The sequence below is a fragment of the Cygnus atratus genome, chromosome 3, assembly GCF_013377495.2.
Source record: "Cygnus atratus isolate AKBS03 ecotype Queensland, Australia chromosome 3, CAtr_DNAZoo_HiC_assembly, whole genome shotgun sequence".
NCBI classification, from domain to species: domain Eukaryota; kingdom Metazoa; phylum Chordata; class Aves; order Anseriformes; family Anatidae; genus Cygnus; species Cygnus atratus.
Genome location: NC_066364.1, coordinates 67,865,943 through 67,882,839, shown reverse-complemented (window position 1 = coordinate 67,882,839; position 16,897 = coordinate 67,865,943). Strand labels below are relative to the sequence as shown.

Here is a 16,897-nt window from a genome sequence, read left to right as displayed (position 1 = left end):
AGTCGGAAGTCTTTACAAATACAAAATAGGATTAGCTTATTGCACAGAAAGAAGTGTGTGACTCCAGAGATCAGAAATAGACTTAAGAAGTAGGAAAAGGTGTTTAAGATTACAGTATGCAAGGTAGAAATAAAAACTGCTATGCATATGGAAGCTAATACTCTGGAGATAATGAAGAAAGAAATCTAGAGCTGTTATTTGACAAATAACCAAAAGCTAATAATGCAACATAACTGTGAAAGGGGACAAAAACAATTTCAAAATTTCAGTTCAAGACTTCCAGAAGAGAAAGGGGTTGATTTAATGATGTTCTATAAGGCATGAGTCAGACCTCACCTGGAGAAGTTGGTATTATTTTGGTTATCATACTTCTGAAAGATGAATTCAAACTTACAGAAGTTAAATATGAAGTTGAATAATAAATTTGAAGTTAAATAAATATGAAGTTAAAATAACAGGTGCTAAGTGAGAATGAGGGAGAAAACAGGGAGAGCAACGGCAATCTAAATGAAAACCTCATGTTTGAACGACTGCTTGGCAATGACTGCCATTATGTGGCTAAAGCAATGAAGAGTGCTGTGGCCTGGTATGCTCCAGGAACAGCAAGTGACCTTTAAATACCCAGTAGTCATTTGGGGAGGCTTGTGGAGAGCAGGAAATGGAGGTTGGCACTGTGGCGCCAAGACTTGAATAGAGCTGCTCAAGAGAGACAATGTAAACACTCCTGAGCAAATTGAACGATTATTTTAATCTTTTTAACATTTGAATCACTTCAGAAAATCCACAGGCACAGATCCAGGTGTGCATTTACGACAGCTCTATTAAACTGATGAAGGAAGAGAAGTTGATTCTTGGATTTGCTTTTCCCACTTAGTACAGCATTACTAATACCTCTCGAATCAGCATTTAATTAAATCCACAATGTAACATCTAGTTTAAACATATACCTTGCTTACCACCACACTATGGATGCTTTTCTTTTCGCTGTGATAATAGGGAAGGCAAAATGATATCACATTTGTTATACAGAAAACACGGTCCCTCTAATTTTTAAATGAGTTTTCCCTCACAATCTTCTATGTGATAAATAGTTTAAAATTGACTTTATTTCTCCTGTATACTAAACTCTAACAGGGTTTGCTGATCCAGTGCAAGATCAAACACAAAGTACTCTGATCAGAGGCATGTCAAAATATTAAAGAACACAGTGACAGCTTGTACTACTTTATCAGTTAAAACCACATTATACATCAACCACAACCTGTCTGGCTTGCGCATTTGATTAAGTTTCCTATTCAGTAGTGACTCATTCGTATTCCATGCTTGTCTGAATGACAAATTGAACATTGTGTTGTATCGCTACAAGATGTGTTAATAAACAGTGCTGGAGAGACTTGATCTGAAAGGTGCCGCGCCAATGCCACTGCTAGAATAGAGGTTGATCTCAAAGCTGCAAAGCTTTGCTAGCTGTGCTCTGAGCTAGCTGCTCACACCTACAACCAGAAACCTTCTCAAAAGGTTGGCAGACGTTGTTGGACCATACAGGAGAGTGGAAGAGTGCACACAATATGTTGCTTGAGTACAATGTTGCTAGTGCAAGCATGCTTATCTGCCGAAGACATTCTCCGTTCCTCCTAGATGTCAATGGCTGCAGAGTAAAGCCCCACTCCTCCCTTCTCCCATTCCCTGTGAGAAACAAAATGCCAAGCTTTGTAGCAGACTGGAGTTGGAAAAAACTAATTCTTTCTGCATCAGACAGAAAGACGGTGTGTATGTATTTCACCTATTTTCTATGTGATTTCATTATGTTTCGAGGATAAAAAATTCCTAAAAACAAGGCAGCTTCTTAGTGTCAGTGGAAATAGTGAATGATACTCCACCTGTTCTATCTGCTATGCTGTGTGGTGTTGTAACTATGCTTCTTCACTCACAGTAACTAACTATACCTGTGGTGCAAACTTTTTTTTAAAGAAGTGTTTATGTAAACAACTACATTTAAGTATTTTTACTCTTTATTTCATTTATATTTTGCTGAATAAAGCCTTTATTTTGCTTATGGGAAAAAAAATACTCTCAAGATATATTTTGGCTGCCTGATTATTGCTCAATCACTATATTAAATCTAATGTTTTCTTTCCAACCTTAAATCTTTCACTTCAACAGGAGTTAGTTTAAAAATGAAGTAATTCATGTTATATGTAGAATAAATCAGACTTAGGACTTAACTATAAGAACAAATCTATTTTGATCATGCTTTCTGATTATTTTGTGTTCCTATTGTGTTGCATAAGATGCTGAAATAGCAAAAGACTTCCACTTTATACATAGTGTGTATATATATGCCTGCGTATTTACTGCTTTTTTTTTTTTTTTAATTTTTAACTCTAGAGGCTAGTGATTTGATCAGTAAAAGAGTGAAAGTACACGTATCACACTGACAACAACAAAGAATGCAGAAGCACTGTTAGCTGCAGAGATGACAGGTTGCTGGAGACAAGGTGGAAAGCAAAAAGCTGTAGCTGCAAGTCTGCTCTCTACTGGTCAGAGAGAGATGGGGCAGTGCTGCTCCCAGAGCAATACACGGATGCAAGCACTTGGCATGAGCCATGGCAGTATTAACACATTATATTGCAGTCTTCTGACGGGGGGAGAGAAAGTGACCCCAAGTTTTAAAACCTTCAAATTCTGGCTTTTAATTTTGAGTCTTAAGTACTGAAAACCCACAAACCGAACAAAACATTTCAGGGAAGGAGAAAAAAAATGGAAAAGAAAAGGATGTTAGTATGTCTCATCCAGATCTGTGGGTTTTGTGAATTCTAGAAGATGGTACTGGCCTATTACCTTCCTTAATTTAATATCTAGAGGTAAAGAGGATGATAAAAAGTGTTTGCCATGAACCTACTGGCATTTCTGTTAAATTATGCCAAAATCATCATTAGATATGACTGTAAACACCACATGAAAAATAAATGTCTGTTACTTGGAATTACTGGGAAGCAAAAGCTGTAGAGATTGAAGAATTATCCAGTATTCCTATTAACAAAGAATATAGAGTAATTGAGAGCACTTTTTGCCAAACTAGTAATAATAGTGAAGTTTTCACTTAAGTCCTGGCCACCTGACAGAGTCGGTGTGGACTGACAGGAATCACAGCCAATTTTCATCATCCTCTTGGGGTTCTAGAGCAGAGTGTGGAAACCAGGAGAATAAGGTACCTGCTATGTGGACTGCTGACAGAGGGTCCAGGCTGTGAGAGACTACATTTGCCCCGTGGCTGTTTGCAATGAACAGGGGGTAAAGAAAGAAGAATGTTCAGTCCAGGCAAATAAAGACAAGCTACCAATGAAAATAAATTAAAAGTGCAGCAAAGGAAACAAACAAACAAAAAAAATCAAATGAAGTGACCAATACCCATGAACCAAGGAAACTGGCTTTTCTTTTCACCTAGCTGAATATGGAAATAATAAGAACGTACACAGTGAATCAAAAAATAACAGTTTAGTCATTCCATTTATATATATATATATAAAAGGATTAAAAACATATATATGTCACTAGAAATTGAGCTCATATAATTTGTGATATGAAGTAGAAATAAATTTGAGATGAATATGGGAAAATAGATATTTCAAAATGCAATTGCGCAAAGTTAATATTCCCAAGGACAAAAAAAAGTCAAAAGGCCTCCTGCTAGGTGTTTGGCCTCTTCTCCACTGCCCTCCACACAATTTTGAAGGCCAAGTAACTGTACGTGCATTCCTGCACTCACAACTATTTGCTGGAATATTTAATGCAGTTAGATGATTATCAATCTGATGTCATTTTTAGTATTAGTATACAGCATCAGTGTATTTGGTGCTAAAATTGTAAACAACATCACTTCAGTCTCCAAAATTGTGAGTGCAAAAAGCAGAAGTCTGAAAAAACAGACCCAACAGTGGGTCAGTTGTATGACACAATGAATCATAAAAATTAGCTATACATTATGCACAAAAATGAGAAAAAGTAGTCATGTACATGAATACTAACAAATGATAGATGAATATTTATTAAAATGTTAAGACAAAGTCTATTAAAAATCTGCATACTATTTAGAGAGATATTTTATGGTAAGATACTTCTCCATTTCCTGTAATGGTCAGGCATCCTCCAGTTACATCTGTGATATCAGAGTTTTTATTAGTCATTTAAGTTTAAATTTAAAAGATGAAAGCATTGACCTTTGAAACGAAATGTAAAAGTTTATATTGTTTCTTCATTTGAAAAGCCAGTATTCCTTTACATTTTTATACTAGCATCTAAAAGGAAACTAGTGAATGTAAAAACAAACAAAACAAAACAAAAAAAATTCCAAGAGCCATACAGTTTGTCAAGACAGAACTCAGATGTTTTACAAAAAATGCAAATGGAAAAAAAAAACAAACATGATTTTTTAAGAACTAAGGAAAAAAAAGTGAAGTAATCAACCAATAGAATTGCAGAAAAAGACAAAATAATTGCAGTTCCATTTTGGGCTCAGAGTATGGAAGTGTTAATTACTAGGCATGTATTGCTACATTTCTTGAATTTTGTGCCAGCAATGTAAACAGGCAACTCCAGAGTTGCCATCATCGATTAGGTCCTGTTCAACTAGCTGTTTAGATCAATGTTTTATGTCCTTCAATTCTATTCAGCCGTTCATCGAAAGTCTCAATAAGACCTACAATGTTCATCAGAAATGAAAAGAAATATATGTATTTATTGAGGTTCTCGATGAAGCAGCTCTGAAGAGAAGGCCAAACAGAAATGGAAGATTGATTATACCAGACAAAACCAGACTTTGAGATGCTGTCATCACTAGAGCAAAATACAAGAGACACAACATGCCATACCATGGTAAACCAACCACACTGACAGCCCTGGTTTTAGATATTTACCAATTCAAATTTCGTGCAGGATGGGATATGCAGCAGGGTTGGGGAAAGCAGCTGTGTTTTTTATTTGGTTTATGACATTTCCTTTCCTATCAAGTGAGAAGGGGGGGCCTTTCATCTGGCTAGAACTACTGTAGACATCCAGAGCTCCCACCCATTTGATGGCAGAAAGTATAGGATGTGAAATTACCGTTCTCTGCCTGCTTGGCGTACTTCGTCCAGATACAGGACTCACTGAGCCTGATGTGTCTAGCTCATCAGCAGAAGACCATGAGGATAAATCCTAAATTCAGAAGGAACGGAGCTCAGAAATGCATCAGCCGTTCAGGTAAACAAACTCAATAAACAAATAAATAAATAAACAAATCCCACAGTGAAATCCCAGCAGAGTTACTTCCAAAGGGGAGGAAAAAAGTTTATTTCATGTAATTAATTAATTCATTAAATAAAATAATAATAAGTTTTGTTAGCAATTTTTCTAAGATTAAGGTATTACATGTTTTCTCTGTTAACCCTGAAGGAAAACAAAAACAAACACGTAGTCAAAACTTAATTGCTTTAGGTGAAGCATTTTCTACCAAAGTCAATACAGTTTAAAAATAGTACTTTTTAATTTGCTTTTAATTACAGGAAGAGGCTGGTTCCATCAAGAACCAAAACAGTGAGAAATGTGCCCAACAAACAGGAAGGAATAGAAAAACATGACTTACCAGTTGACTACTTGAAATGTCTAGAATTTTCTCTAGGTCTTTTATGTGACGTATAACCTCTTTCAAGAGGAGCTTCAGTCTGTTTCCAATGACATGCACCTTTTCTTTAGCTTCAAGGCAGTCCTTGCCTTCAGCATTGACTAGCAATTGGCAGGACATATCTTGCAGTGATGCCACTTTCAACTGAGACTCCAGCAGTTCACGTCTGATTTGCTATTGCAAGTGCAAGCACCAGATTTTTTTTAAATGGAAGTTATTTTTGAAGGGAAAAAAAAAAAAAGAACAAAGCTTGAAGTCATGAAAGCAGACATTTGAAATTAATGAAATGGAAAGAAAAGAGAAAGAATAAAAATGTCCTGTCCTGAGAAGCGGGGATGACTTTGCTCAAAGCCCCATCCAATCTGGCCTTGAACACTTCCATGGATGGGGCATCCACAGCTTCTCTGGGCAACCTGTTCCACTGCCTCACCTCTCACTGAACTTCTTCCTAATATCTACTCTAAATCTACCCTCCTTCAGTTTAAAGCCATTGCCCCCTATCCTATCGTTACATGCCCTTGAAAAAGGTCCCCCTCCAGCTTTCTTGTAGGCCCCCTTTAGGTACTGCAAGGCCACTATAAGGTCTCCCCAGAGCCTTGTCTTCTCCAGGCTGAACAACCCCAGCTGTCTCAACCTGTCTTCATAGAAGAGGTGCTCCAGCCCTCTGATCATCTTCATGGCCCTCCTCTGGACTTGGTCTAATAACGTTCATCTGTCTTGTGCTGGGAGCCCCAGAGCTGAACGCAGTACTCCATGTGGGATCTCACAAAAGCAGAGAAGAGGGGGACAATCACCTCCCTCAACTTGCTGGTCATACTGCTTTTGATGCAGCCCAGCATACAGTTGGCTTTCTGGGCTGCAGGCACACATTGATGGCTCATGTTGAGCTTCTCATCCACCAACACACCCAGGTCCTTCTCATCAGGACTGCTCTCAATCCATTTGCTGCCCAGCCTGTATTTGTGCTTGGGATTGCCCTGGCCCAGATGCAGGACCTTGTACTTAGCATTGTGGAACTTCATGAGGTTCACACAGGTCCACCTCTCAAGGCTGTCAAGCTCCCTCTGAATGGCATTCCTTCCCTCCAGCTTGCAGTTCATTCTGTGACTGCTTAACATCCCTGATGTTTGCAGCAAGTTCCCACTGAGGACAGACCTTCCAAAACACTAAACATCAAATGACAGCAAGATATACAGCAGCCTAGATGTTGCCTGAATCTTTAAATTGCTAGTTCGGCTATTGACAGAAATGAGTGGTGTTCTCCTAAGTAAAGTTAACTGCTTAGCCCCACAGTTAGAACTTAGTCCCACCATTGTGTGTTAGCACAAAATAGACAATGCTAATCCTCAAGTGAAAGATAAATCTGATTAGCTATTTTTCTGATGATGTGCTTTGGGAGAGAAAAGAGTGGTTATAGCCCTACCATCAGAAGTCTGTGATGATCCTGCAGAATTTCTGAGTCCAGGTTTGGATTGATGGGCATAATCTCATTTTTTCTTCTGTCAATGTTCTCTAACCAGAGCAGCAAACCATGGCTCATTTCATGGAAGTCCTGCAAGTGATGAGTGCGGGTTTTAATAATGTAGGAGAAAATTCCTGTCAAATTTAGGTTTTTAGGTTTGATCCTATGATAGCCCCTATGGGTTAAATAACATAACATGTAAGGAAGTGTAGAACAGAGTATGAGAATACTATTCCAGAAATGACAAACTTAGAAAACCTTAGGCTAGAAATACATGCTTCAGGTAGTTCATGTGTATCTTTCAGAAATTTCTTTACGAAGAATACAATAAAGTTGTATTTTGGCTCACATGGGCAAGTTCCAGACTGGATAATGAGCACACCCGAAAGCAATATGATTTATAACGTTGATATGTTGGCTGCTGACTATTTAAAATAAATACAATACAGACCTGGCACTGCATTAATGCATCTTGCAGTGAGCAGCGCCATTCATCCATCATAGTGCATACGTGCTTCCAGCTCATGTTCATCTGTGACAGGTGCTCTTGGAGCTTCTTACTCTCTTCACTGTCAGACTGAGTGAACTCTGAGCTGCACAAATTGATGGACAAAATGATAGCTTTGCGGTTATCAATTGCCTTCTGCAGCTCCTTGATGATAAGAGAAAGGGGGATAGGAAGAAAGAAGAGAAATTAGTGAAATATGCAACTTTCAGAAAAATCAAGCAGAGAAGGCACCATAAGGATGTAAAGATTCACCTTCAGCAACTGCATAATGTACCTTAATGTCTCTTTCTTTGCTCTGCATGTGAGACTTCTATGCTCATTGTGTGACTCTGCAAATGTTCACTCTTTAACATCTACTAAAATTTTACTGTGATCATAAACTACAAGAAGATATTTAAACTTTTAAAGTCTTAAAAGGCTGAAGTCATAGTTGAATTTTAAAGATCTGGCTCATGCTTGAGATATTTTAAAGACAGGGAGGGTCCAACAAAATTTAGGACAATTGTACTGTAGCTCACAATAAAACTTTTGCCCTCACTTCTCAGTTTTGATGATAAAAAACAACAAAAAACAAAACCCAACAAAAACCCAACAAACCAACATGTTTTCAAGTGGAAACGGCTGTCAACAGTATTTTAAAATAAAAGCTTTTACTGAAGGAAAAGAAAACATACAAGAGTATAAACAACTTACTCCAATTTATAGAAGCAGGACTATAAAAAATGATTTGCTTACATTGGAAGCCACAAAAGAAACCCCACCTCTCTTGGTTTGGAGGGCACTAATGAGCTTTCCAAGAGTGGGTGAGATAAGAACAGGATTCTTATGAAATGTCCCCTTTTCCACCTCGTTTAAAGCATTTACTTAAAAGCCCCATGTCACAGTGACCTTTGTAGTACTTATGACAGCTATATTTGGATTGCAGTGAAGATCAGCATTAATATGGTTTAAATGGATCACTGCCGGAAACAATCTTTACTGTCTGTCCACCTCATTCCTAGCATGGATCACAGAACATTTTGACATTGGCTCCCACATTTTTGTACCCAAGCTTATAAGATGCTAATAACTGAATGTGAAGTTGTGGAGCACCACATTTGCAGATCTTTATAACTGTAAAATATCCAGGAGAGATCAGAAAGGCAGTGATCAGATCCTGATACATCTGAGATAACAGAAGAAACAGGAATGTTGCAAAGTGACACCATTTTTTTGCTGTACTGGGTGACACCAGTGAGTTAGGCTAGAGCCCATTTGGCACTCTTCTTCCTCCACACAAAGTAATATGTCCCAGAGGAGTATTTTTTGAAATAGTTATTTTGTTACCAGCTTTACTAGAAGAGATTTTATTTCATTTGGCTTTTTTCAACTTTCATCAGCTTAGCTAACTATAGCAATTATCTGTGCATTCTGGAATTACAGAATTGCCATAGAATTACTATTTCAAAAATTCATTTGTATTAAATAGTAAATGGCAGCAGTACATTTTTCTGCCAAAAGGTGATTCATAAAATCACACTGAAGTTACTTACTTCAATCATCAGCTATGTACAGAATGGAGCAAACCAGCTGCAACTATCAGCGACCTTTCTAATATATATGTTGCATTCAGGACTGTTTACAACTTAAATTATGGAACAGAGAACTCACTTTCAGCTTTCTAATCCTAAGCTCTATGGTTTGTATGTCAGTACTGAGATCAAGGCAGCGGAGCTTCTCCAGCTCTTCCTCAGTTTCTCCTAACCAAGCCCAAATGCTATTAAGGTCAGAATTGAACTGCTGCCACTGCTGAAGGTTCTGCTTCATCCTTAGTTCCTTGCTTAGAGCTTGAGCCTGGATTAATTCCCATCGGTCAATTACACCTGGAATGATAAACACCAAGTTCAGAAAAAGAAAAAAAAAAACCACCCCAAACATTTGCCACACATGCATTTGTGTCAGCTGAATCCTGCACAGTACAAAAGATGCCCCTTAAAATCTGTAAAAATCCTAACCCCTTAAGCACCATGCTGAAAACTAAGTTAGGTTGAAAAAACATTATGTTGGAGAGAAAGAATGAAAAATCTGGATGAGCAACCAGGCATCAAAAAATGTTACCACTCTCTAATGTCAGACTCCTCTTGGCTTTACAGAACTAAGTTGATACGTGTTTCTGAACAGGTTATGCTGGTATAAAGACATTTTAAATCAGAATAAATACTAACAGGAGAGAATCTGAATATGTCTAACTAGCCACATATTTATTATTATTTTCAGAAGTATTTGTACCTCTCACTATTTAATATTCCCACATCACCACATTAGCTAAAGCTACTGATATTGCATTGGATAAGTATCACTGTTAAAAAGAAATAAATTAGGGTCTGTTTCTTCTTAGTTTACTTGAAATGCTATGTCTTACAGAAGGCCAAGTTGTATCATCCCATCAACTTAAAATTAAAAATATATATATATTAATTACAAATAAAATAAACTACATGGGTAGCGTGTATTGCCAGGCTGAGAATGGAGACCTCGCCTTTACAGACTCTGGAACATCTTCATGCTTTTACAATCAATACATTCCGCTCTACAGCTGATGCATAAAATTACTCAGGTGAATACTTCTACCAGGTGAATATATATAACTATATTGTAGACAGCTAATATAAGAAAAAGTGAAAAGTAGAAGAAATTAGAAGAAATTCTAATTCTAAAAGTAGAATTCTAATTCTAAAAAGTAGAATTCTAATTCTAAAAATAGAAGAAATTCGAAGAAATGAATGCTGATTTACATGTTTTGTAGGGCAAAATAAGCAATCATTTTTCAAAAGAAAACATTTAATAAAATGCACTGCATCTACAGGGACTTTCTCAAAGGTTTACAGTTATGTCTCATGATATGAAGGGGTTCTTAAAATGCACTTGTATGCTTAAAGTCTTCATATGACATATACAAGGAATACTTACTATTCCTACTTTTTGTAGAGATGTTGTACATTGTAAGAGATGTTAAACAGAACATGGTAACAGACACAATTATGTAAATATCTATGTCAGTAAATAACACCAACTGCTAATTCAGAAAAACATTGCATATGTTTGCTACTTTTCATAATTGATTTCCATCAAAATACTGAATATTACTTACCAGCTGTTTGGGTTTCAGTACTGTTCAGGTTAATAAGTCCAGATAATTTTTCCTCTTCCTCCTTCAGTTTGCATCCAAGTCTTTTTACTGAGTCTATGCTTCCACTGCACTCACCTAGTAGCTTCATCTGTGTTAACGAACAAACAAAGAAATACCCATCTCAATGTGCACTGTACAAGACTAGTTGCAGGGAAAATGCAACTTCCAAAATTTTCTGCAGGTAGGTCCAAGTGTGAGGGTAAAAATCTATTCCTTTGACAATCTGTCCTGACACAATCAAAGACATCTACATGGAAACAATAAAGACTTAAATTCAGATGAAATAAAAATATCTCAGTGCCTCTGTGCCATATCTTGCTGGAGAACTCCAGGTGACATCTATTCTAAATGTTTAGACACTAGAAAATGTGATTAAGAAAAGAAACAACAGTATGGAAATATCACTATGCATCCAAGCACCTAAATTTTCAATTCTGTCAATAATAAAATGGTCTGAAAAACTTACGGAGATATTTTTCTTACAGAAAACCTCTCTGAGAAAGCTTTTCAGTCATGGATTCCACATATGCAACTTTGCTTACATGATGCATGTTTACAATTCATCATCAAAATGAATATTATGAATCAAGCTTTAAAACTTGCTCTTAAAAGCAGAGGAATTTTAAACAAAGATATCAACATCAGATGGATAAAAACACATGTGAGAAATTACTTTTGGACATCTACAGAAATATAATAGGAAAATAAACTCCCTAGAGTGATGTTTCTGTAAACTTATACTATTGTAAAAACACTAATAATGTAAACAACAAAGCATGTGATTAAGGGTAGTAACCATGTGAGTGAGTAAGCCTGAGAAGCAGTTGTTGAAAAAGCTGTATTTCTTTCAAAATACAGCTTGATTTCTTTCAAGTAAACCTAAGCTTGGAATGCTTATTTGACTTTTGTTCCAAAATACACCACCATGACTAAGAACAGTGATTTTTAGTAATGTCAGCATATAATGAGAATCAAGCACACGCACATATCCCTTGTAACTGGAATCCAGCTCTGGTCCTGTAGGTGTTTTGCTGCGGATGATGTTTTCTGTTTGCTGTATTTGGAAACGACTGGTATCTAAGGCCTTGTCCAGCTGTAGGATGTGTGCTTCTAGTGCACTAGATTCTCCTGTATCAAAAAACAAATAAACAAAAAAGTGACTGCCACACAAATTTTCCAAAACTTCTATCTACATTTTGCCCAGGCAGAGTAAGTATCAGGAATACTAGCTAGATCACACAGTAAAGAAGAAACATGACTGCAGCTGTATAAGTACTAGAAGTCAAAGCAAACTCATAACCAGTCACATTAGAGCATGTTAGCAATCTTTATATATAAAAATATATATATTTGTACCACTGTACAAATGAACATAATTTCCATAAGAATATGATCAAAAACTTCACACTTTCAAGCAGGCTTGCTAACTATTCTGAAAGAACATTTTCCCTCAGAGAATCTCTCACCAGTGTGAAGGGCAGAGATCTTACCGAAACATGTTCTAGCCTCACTGATTTTGGAGACAGCATGGCTCCTTTTCATGTTCAAAACACTCCCAGATAAACCTTGTATCACAAGCTCCTGTTTCAAAGTCTGCATTAAAATTTGATTTCTTCTTGTTTCTCTTTGTATTAATTTTCTGCACTAAAAATAGTAGAATTTTGAGCTACATGAATGGATTCTATTTATATTCAATTCTGAAGATCAAAAGTGGTATACAAATGATAAGTGATATTGTTGTAATTATATTCTCAAGATCCAAAGATGACTGGATGTTCTGAAGTGCCACAGTGAGTAGCCCACACCTGATTAAAGCAACCACACTAAGCAGCAAAATTTATAGTGTTTTTCCATTCAAATATTTGACAAAATTAATGTTTAAAACAGTTTAAAAATGGTATTATTCTACCAAGCCATTTGGAACTCATATTATTTTTGAGGCAAGTACATTTTCCTTATAGAGGTCAAGTGAATTTTGTGATATGAATCAGGTACAGCCAGTTCTGGTCTGAAGTAGTCTGCAGCCTAGAGGACTGCGTGAGATTCCTCTTATCCATATTCTATGACTGTGCCTGATTTCCATTCGTTTACAAAGACGGTCTGAATTTGTTTATAAAAAACAAGTTTGAAAACTTGCATAAAGGAAGCCTTCTGTCCAGCTAATTACAGAAAATGGGGACTCTGAGATGGTTAAACTTCTTTTCATACAAAATGCCATCCCACCAAATAGATAGAACAAGTTGCTCAAAATTTTCTCTCACTATTTTCAAAATTTTCATGGGTTATGAAACTATACGTTTTTCTATACATAATACTATCTATACTCTTAATCATGATTAACTAACAGTATTATTTGACTAAACTGGGGAAAAAAATAAAAACAGACAGTGAACCTGAGGTCACAAATTCAAAGATTTTAAAATGTTTGATATTTCATATTTGCAATATTGCATTATTTCACAAGAGTAAAACTGTGAGATCATGAGAGAAAGTGTTTGCAAGTGCATCTAATCTCTTTGAGATCTAACAAGTGAAACAGTATGCTTAATCTTGTGTAAAAATGCAAACTGAAAAAAATCTACCTTCCAATATAAAAGACTAAAACAAAGACGTTGGATGACAGTATGTCCGTCACCTTAGCATCATAATCACATGAAATAAGAACTACCCTAAAACTTTATAGCTAAATAATAATTCAAGCTGCAGTGTTAAAAAAAAAAAAGAAAAGAAAAAGTGCAAAACCGAACCATTAAGTGTTGCTCTGTATCTTTTCCTTGTGCTCTAATCTTTGTAGAAATCACTCTTCTCTGAGAGACATAGAGCATTGAGTCCTGTTGTGGGACTTCAAAGAACAAATACCAATGTGAATAAACTACTGATCAGCTTCGTCTAATCAGCTTTATCTAAGGTGAGAGGGCCAATACTTCAAACTTCATTGTTTCATCCATGCACCCAGTAATACCTTGAATCACAGCAGTAAAGCAGGTATTTCTACATTAATATGCCAATGCTGCCACAGAAGAAATATTTGCAAGTTGTGAAAAGTATAACAGATACCAAGACATAGAGAAGAGGAAGATGCTTTGCTTGTGCACTGTAGTATTTGCATCTGGGCAATGCTTAGGCATTGCCTACCAGAGATATTTTTGAGTGCGTTTTCTGTAAGTGTTACATAGGTGTCAAGAGTTTCAGGGATCTCTACATCTGAAAAAATAAAAGCACAGTCTAAACTGACAGCTCAGTGATGGCTGTCTCCTCATAACAGGAGTCTTTTCCATGGGATGAAGTACAGAAACAGTTCTAATAGCAAACATCCTTTCTGGAGAAGGAAAAACGATGAAGACAAAAGTAAGGATCCTGCTAAAAAGTCTCTTAATATCCAGGGAAACCTGACTCTTTTCAGAGCAATGACCTGGAAAGCAAAAGACAGCCACAAGATCAGAGTGTAATATACCAGTAAGTCTTCCTGCACAATTGTCTGCATTTGGTAACTTTCACTTATTAAGATTTATTGCACAAACTATACAAACTTAGAAAGGATTTCCAGCTTTGCTGGAAAGCAAGACCTGAGATGCCACCTCAGTCTGAACTCACGGTTGTTGGAGTCTTGCCTGAATATGGACTTTAAGATTTAAATAAAATTTACTTAAGCACTTTATGATTTGGGTTGTTGATCTCTCCCCCAGCATTTCTTCATCAGTATGTTCTGCGCCTCTTGCCATATCCAGCATAGTTTCCTCTAGTCAGAATAAGTTATGACGCATAGTTCTTACAGATGACATATCCCATCTGGCAGGCTGCAGGCACAGAGATAGCCAATTCTCTGTCATATCATACAAACCTTTGTGATTTTCCAAGGCTGTAGTCATCCAGGAATTTCCAGCACTGCATCTAAGGCCAGAAGGCCGTTGGGATCACTTGGGGAAAGCTATTTAAGATCTTCAGGGGCTATTTAAAATACTTTTCCATGAGTATCTTAGCCAAGCAGTCACACATGTAACATTTGCTTCTTCTTACTGAGAGAACAGGACACACAATTTGCTACCATACCTGCTATACTTGCTGCTCCTCTCAGGTAGAAGTCTTTCTCTTGTTCTCCATCTTCTTCCTCAGAGTGCACTTCCCGTGAACCAGCTGTCTCCAGGTCTCTGCTAAGGTCATAGTCATGATCCCACTCCAGGGGGATGGAGTCCACGCTTGCAGGGGTGTCCCGACCTGATCGCTCACTTCTCACTGGCTGTGAAAGGGGCAGTGAAAGGTTGGAAGAAGGATGTGGGGAGAGAATGCTGTCTGCAGATTTGTCGTGCCAGTGTATATCAGAGAGATCTGCTGATTCATCCAGATCCACCTCTCTGTCAGAGAGGTCATGTTCATCATCTGTCAGCTAGAAAAATAATGCAAACGGATCGATCAATGCAACATGCAAAAGCACTGTAAGGTCAACCTGGGCAGCATAAATATAAAGCATAAAGTAGCATTAGGTAATAGTCAAATGATGGGGTTTACATTTTGCTTCCTTTTGCACTTCCCCTTCATTATTTAAAGGTCCACCAAAAAAAGAGAACAACAAGAAATTTCATAATGCAAGGTCATTTTAATTATGTAAGGCACCACAGTATCACACTAAGCAAATGGCTCCAGACTTTTTACTGATGCCAGTGTAACGCAGACATCAAGTTAAAGAAAACTCTAGAATCAAGTGTTAAGTGACCTTTATTGTGACCAGTGCTCCTATTATATTCTTTCATTTTTTTGGAAAAAATGGGTTTTGTTCCTTCCCTTTCGTGGGACTTGAGCTACCAAAAGTCATATTGCTCTCACTTCTTCAGCTGTTTGTTCAGTTCTGGAAACAAATTTCTATCTGTCCTGCTTGGGGAGAATCACTCTATTATTGTTTTGAAAACAAAACAATAGAGATGTTCCCCCATTAGCAAATCTTTATAAATCTCAAGTTTGCATGGATTTTCATGATGCTTTACAAAAAAATCCAAATCTGTTAAGTTTGCTCTCTGAACAGGACATAAATAGCATGCAATGAAGGGAGGCAGACAGTCAGAGTTGTAACAAAATTAAAACCACAGAATTTTTTTTTTTGAAAGTTGGAAATGTTAGTTCATTTCAACATCTTTCTGCCTCCTCATTCTCACATTTGTTAAATGGCAATAAAGCAAGTACATATGTAGGTATACACACAGGAAGATGGATCAGTTTCTTGTGATAACGTTCCACACGTCCAAAGACCTCTTGACAGTAACGACGCAGCTCATCTAATTCTTCTTCAATGACAGCTGCATCCATTGGCTCACATTTCTCAATGAGTTGCTCTCCCTGCACAATTATCTGCTCAATTTTGTTGTTGTTCAGGGAAATTTCTTGCTGGAAAGCCTTTATAAAAGCAAAGCCCATACTTTATCAATGAAATCTTCATTAAAACAACCTAAGTTGTTAAGGATACAAGTCTTAGATTTTTTTCAGTAAGAACGGTGCGGGTAACAAAATGGAATGATTCTACATATTCTGGTATGAACAACAATGAGAAATTAAATTTAGCATTCCACAGTCTTTCTTGTCAAGAACAGTGATACTTCATGGTTTACCATTTCATTCCTCTCTTGTTGTATTTGGAAAGAAAGCTCTTCTCTAAACAAGCCATCCCATGACCAAACGTCTAGAATGGACACAGATGCTAAAGCTAACCTACTGGAATTTTGGATAACATAACGTGATTCCCATTTGACATTTTTCTCACCAAATAATGTATTACTTGGATGCAGAAATGGTTGGAAAATGCAGTAATTGTTAGGTGTCAGAGGTACTGGAGACCTGACATTATTTTTAATCTACATTTCTTCCTTTAATTAGGGAACAGAGACTATCACTTATTTTTCTGAAAATTTATCACTGCCCAAAGTTCTTTCACTCTAGCAGAAAAGTATGTATTGAAATATAACATATACCAAAACTTCTGAGGCTGAATTTCAGCCTGCAATTAAGGGACTGTATCAGGATGCACTTTGGCTTAATGTTTCTTAAATTCTCCCTAGCTGCCTCCCCCCCACTCCCACCTTCTGATGACCCAAGACTCTTTTTATCCCT

At 37.0% G+C, this 16,897-nt stretch overlaps 1 protein-coding gene across 1 annotated transcript in view; it reads right to left on the bottom strand.

The window, feature by feature from the left end:
• Positions 1-16,897, bottom strand: part of SYNE1 (spectrin repeat containing nuclear envelope protein 1) — a 292,806-nt gene that overhangs the window by 4,489 nt on the left and 271,420 nt on the right. The window contains exons 134-144 of the mRNA XM_050710059.1: positions 15,995-16,186; positions 14,852-15,185; positions 13,937-14,005; positions 11,787-11,929; positions 10,763-10,889; positions 9,283-9,494; positions 7,576-7,776; positions 7,086-7,214; positions 5,624-5,836; positions 5,104-5,196; positions 3,216-3,274 (exon numbers count right to left, since the gene is read on the bottom strand). Of these exons, the coding sequence (XP_050566016.1) occupies positions 3,216-3,274; positions 5,104-5,196; positions 5,624-5,836; positions 7,086-7,214; positions 7,576-7,776; positions 9,283-9,494; positions 10,763-10,889; positions 11,787-11,929; positions 13,937-14,005; positions 14,852-15,185; positions 15,995-16,186 (1,772 nt within the window). The remainder of the gene's footprint in view (positions 1-3,215; positions 3,275-5,103; positions 5,197-5,623; positions 5,837-7,085; positions 7,215-7,575; positions 7,777-9,282; positions 9,495-10,762; positions 10,890-11,786; positions 11,930-13,936; positions 14,006-14,851; positions 15,186-15,994; positions 16,187-16,897) is intronic.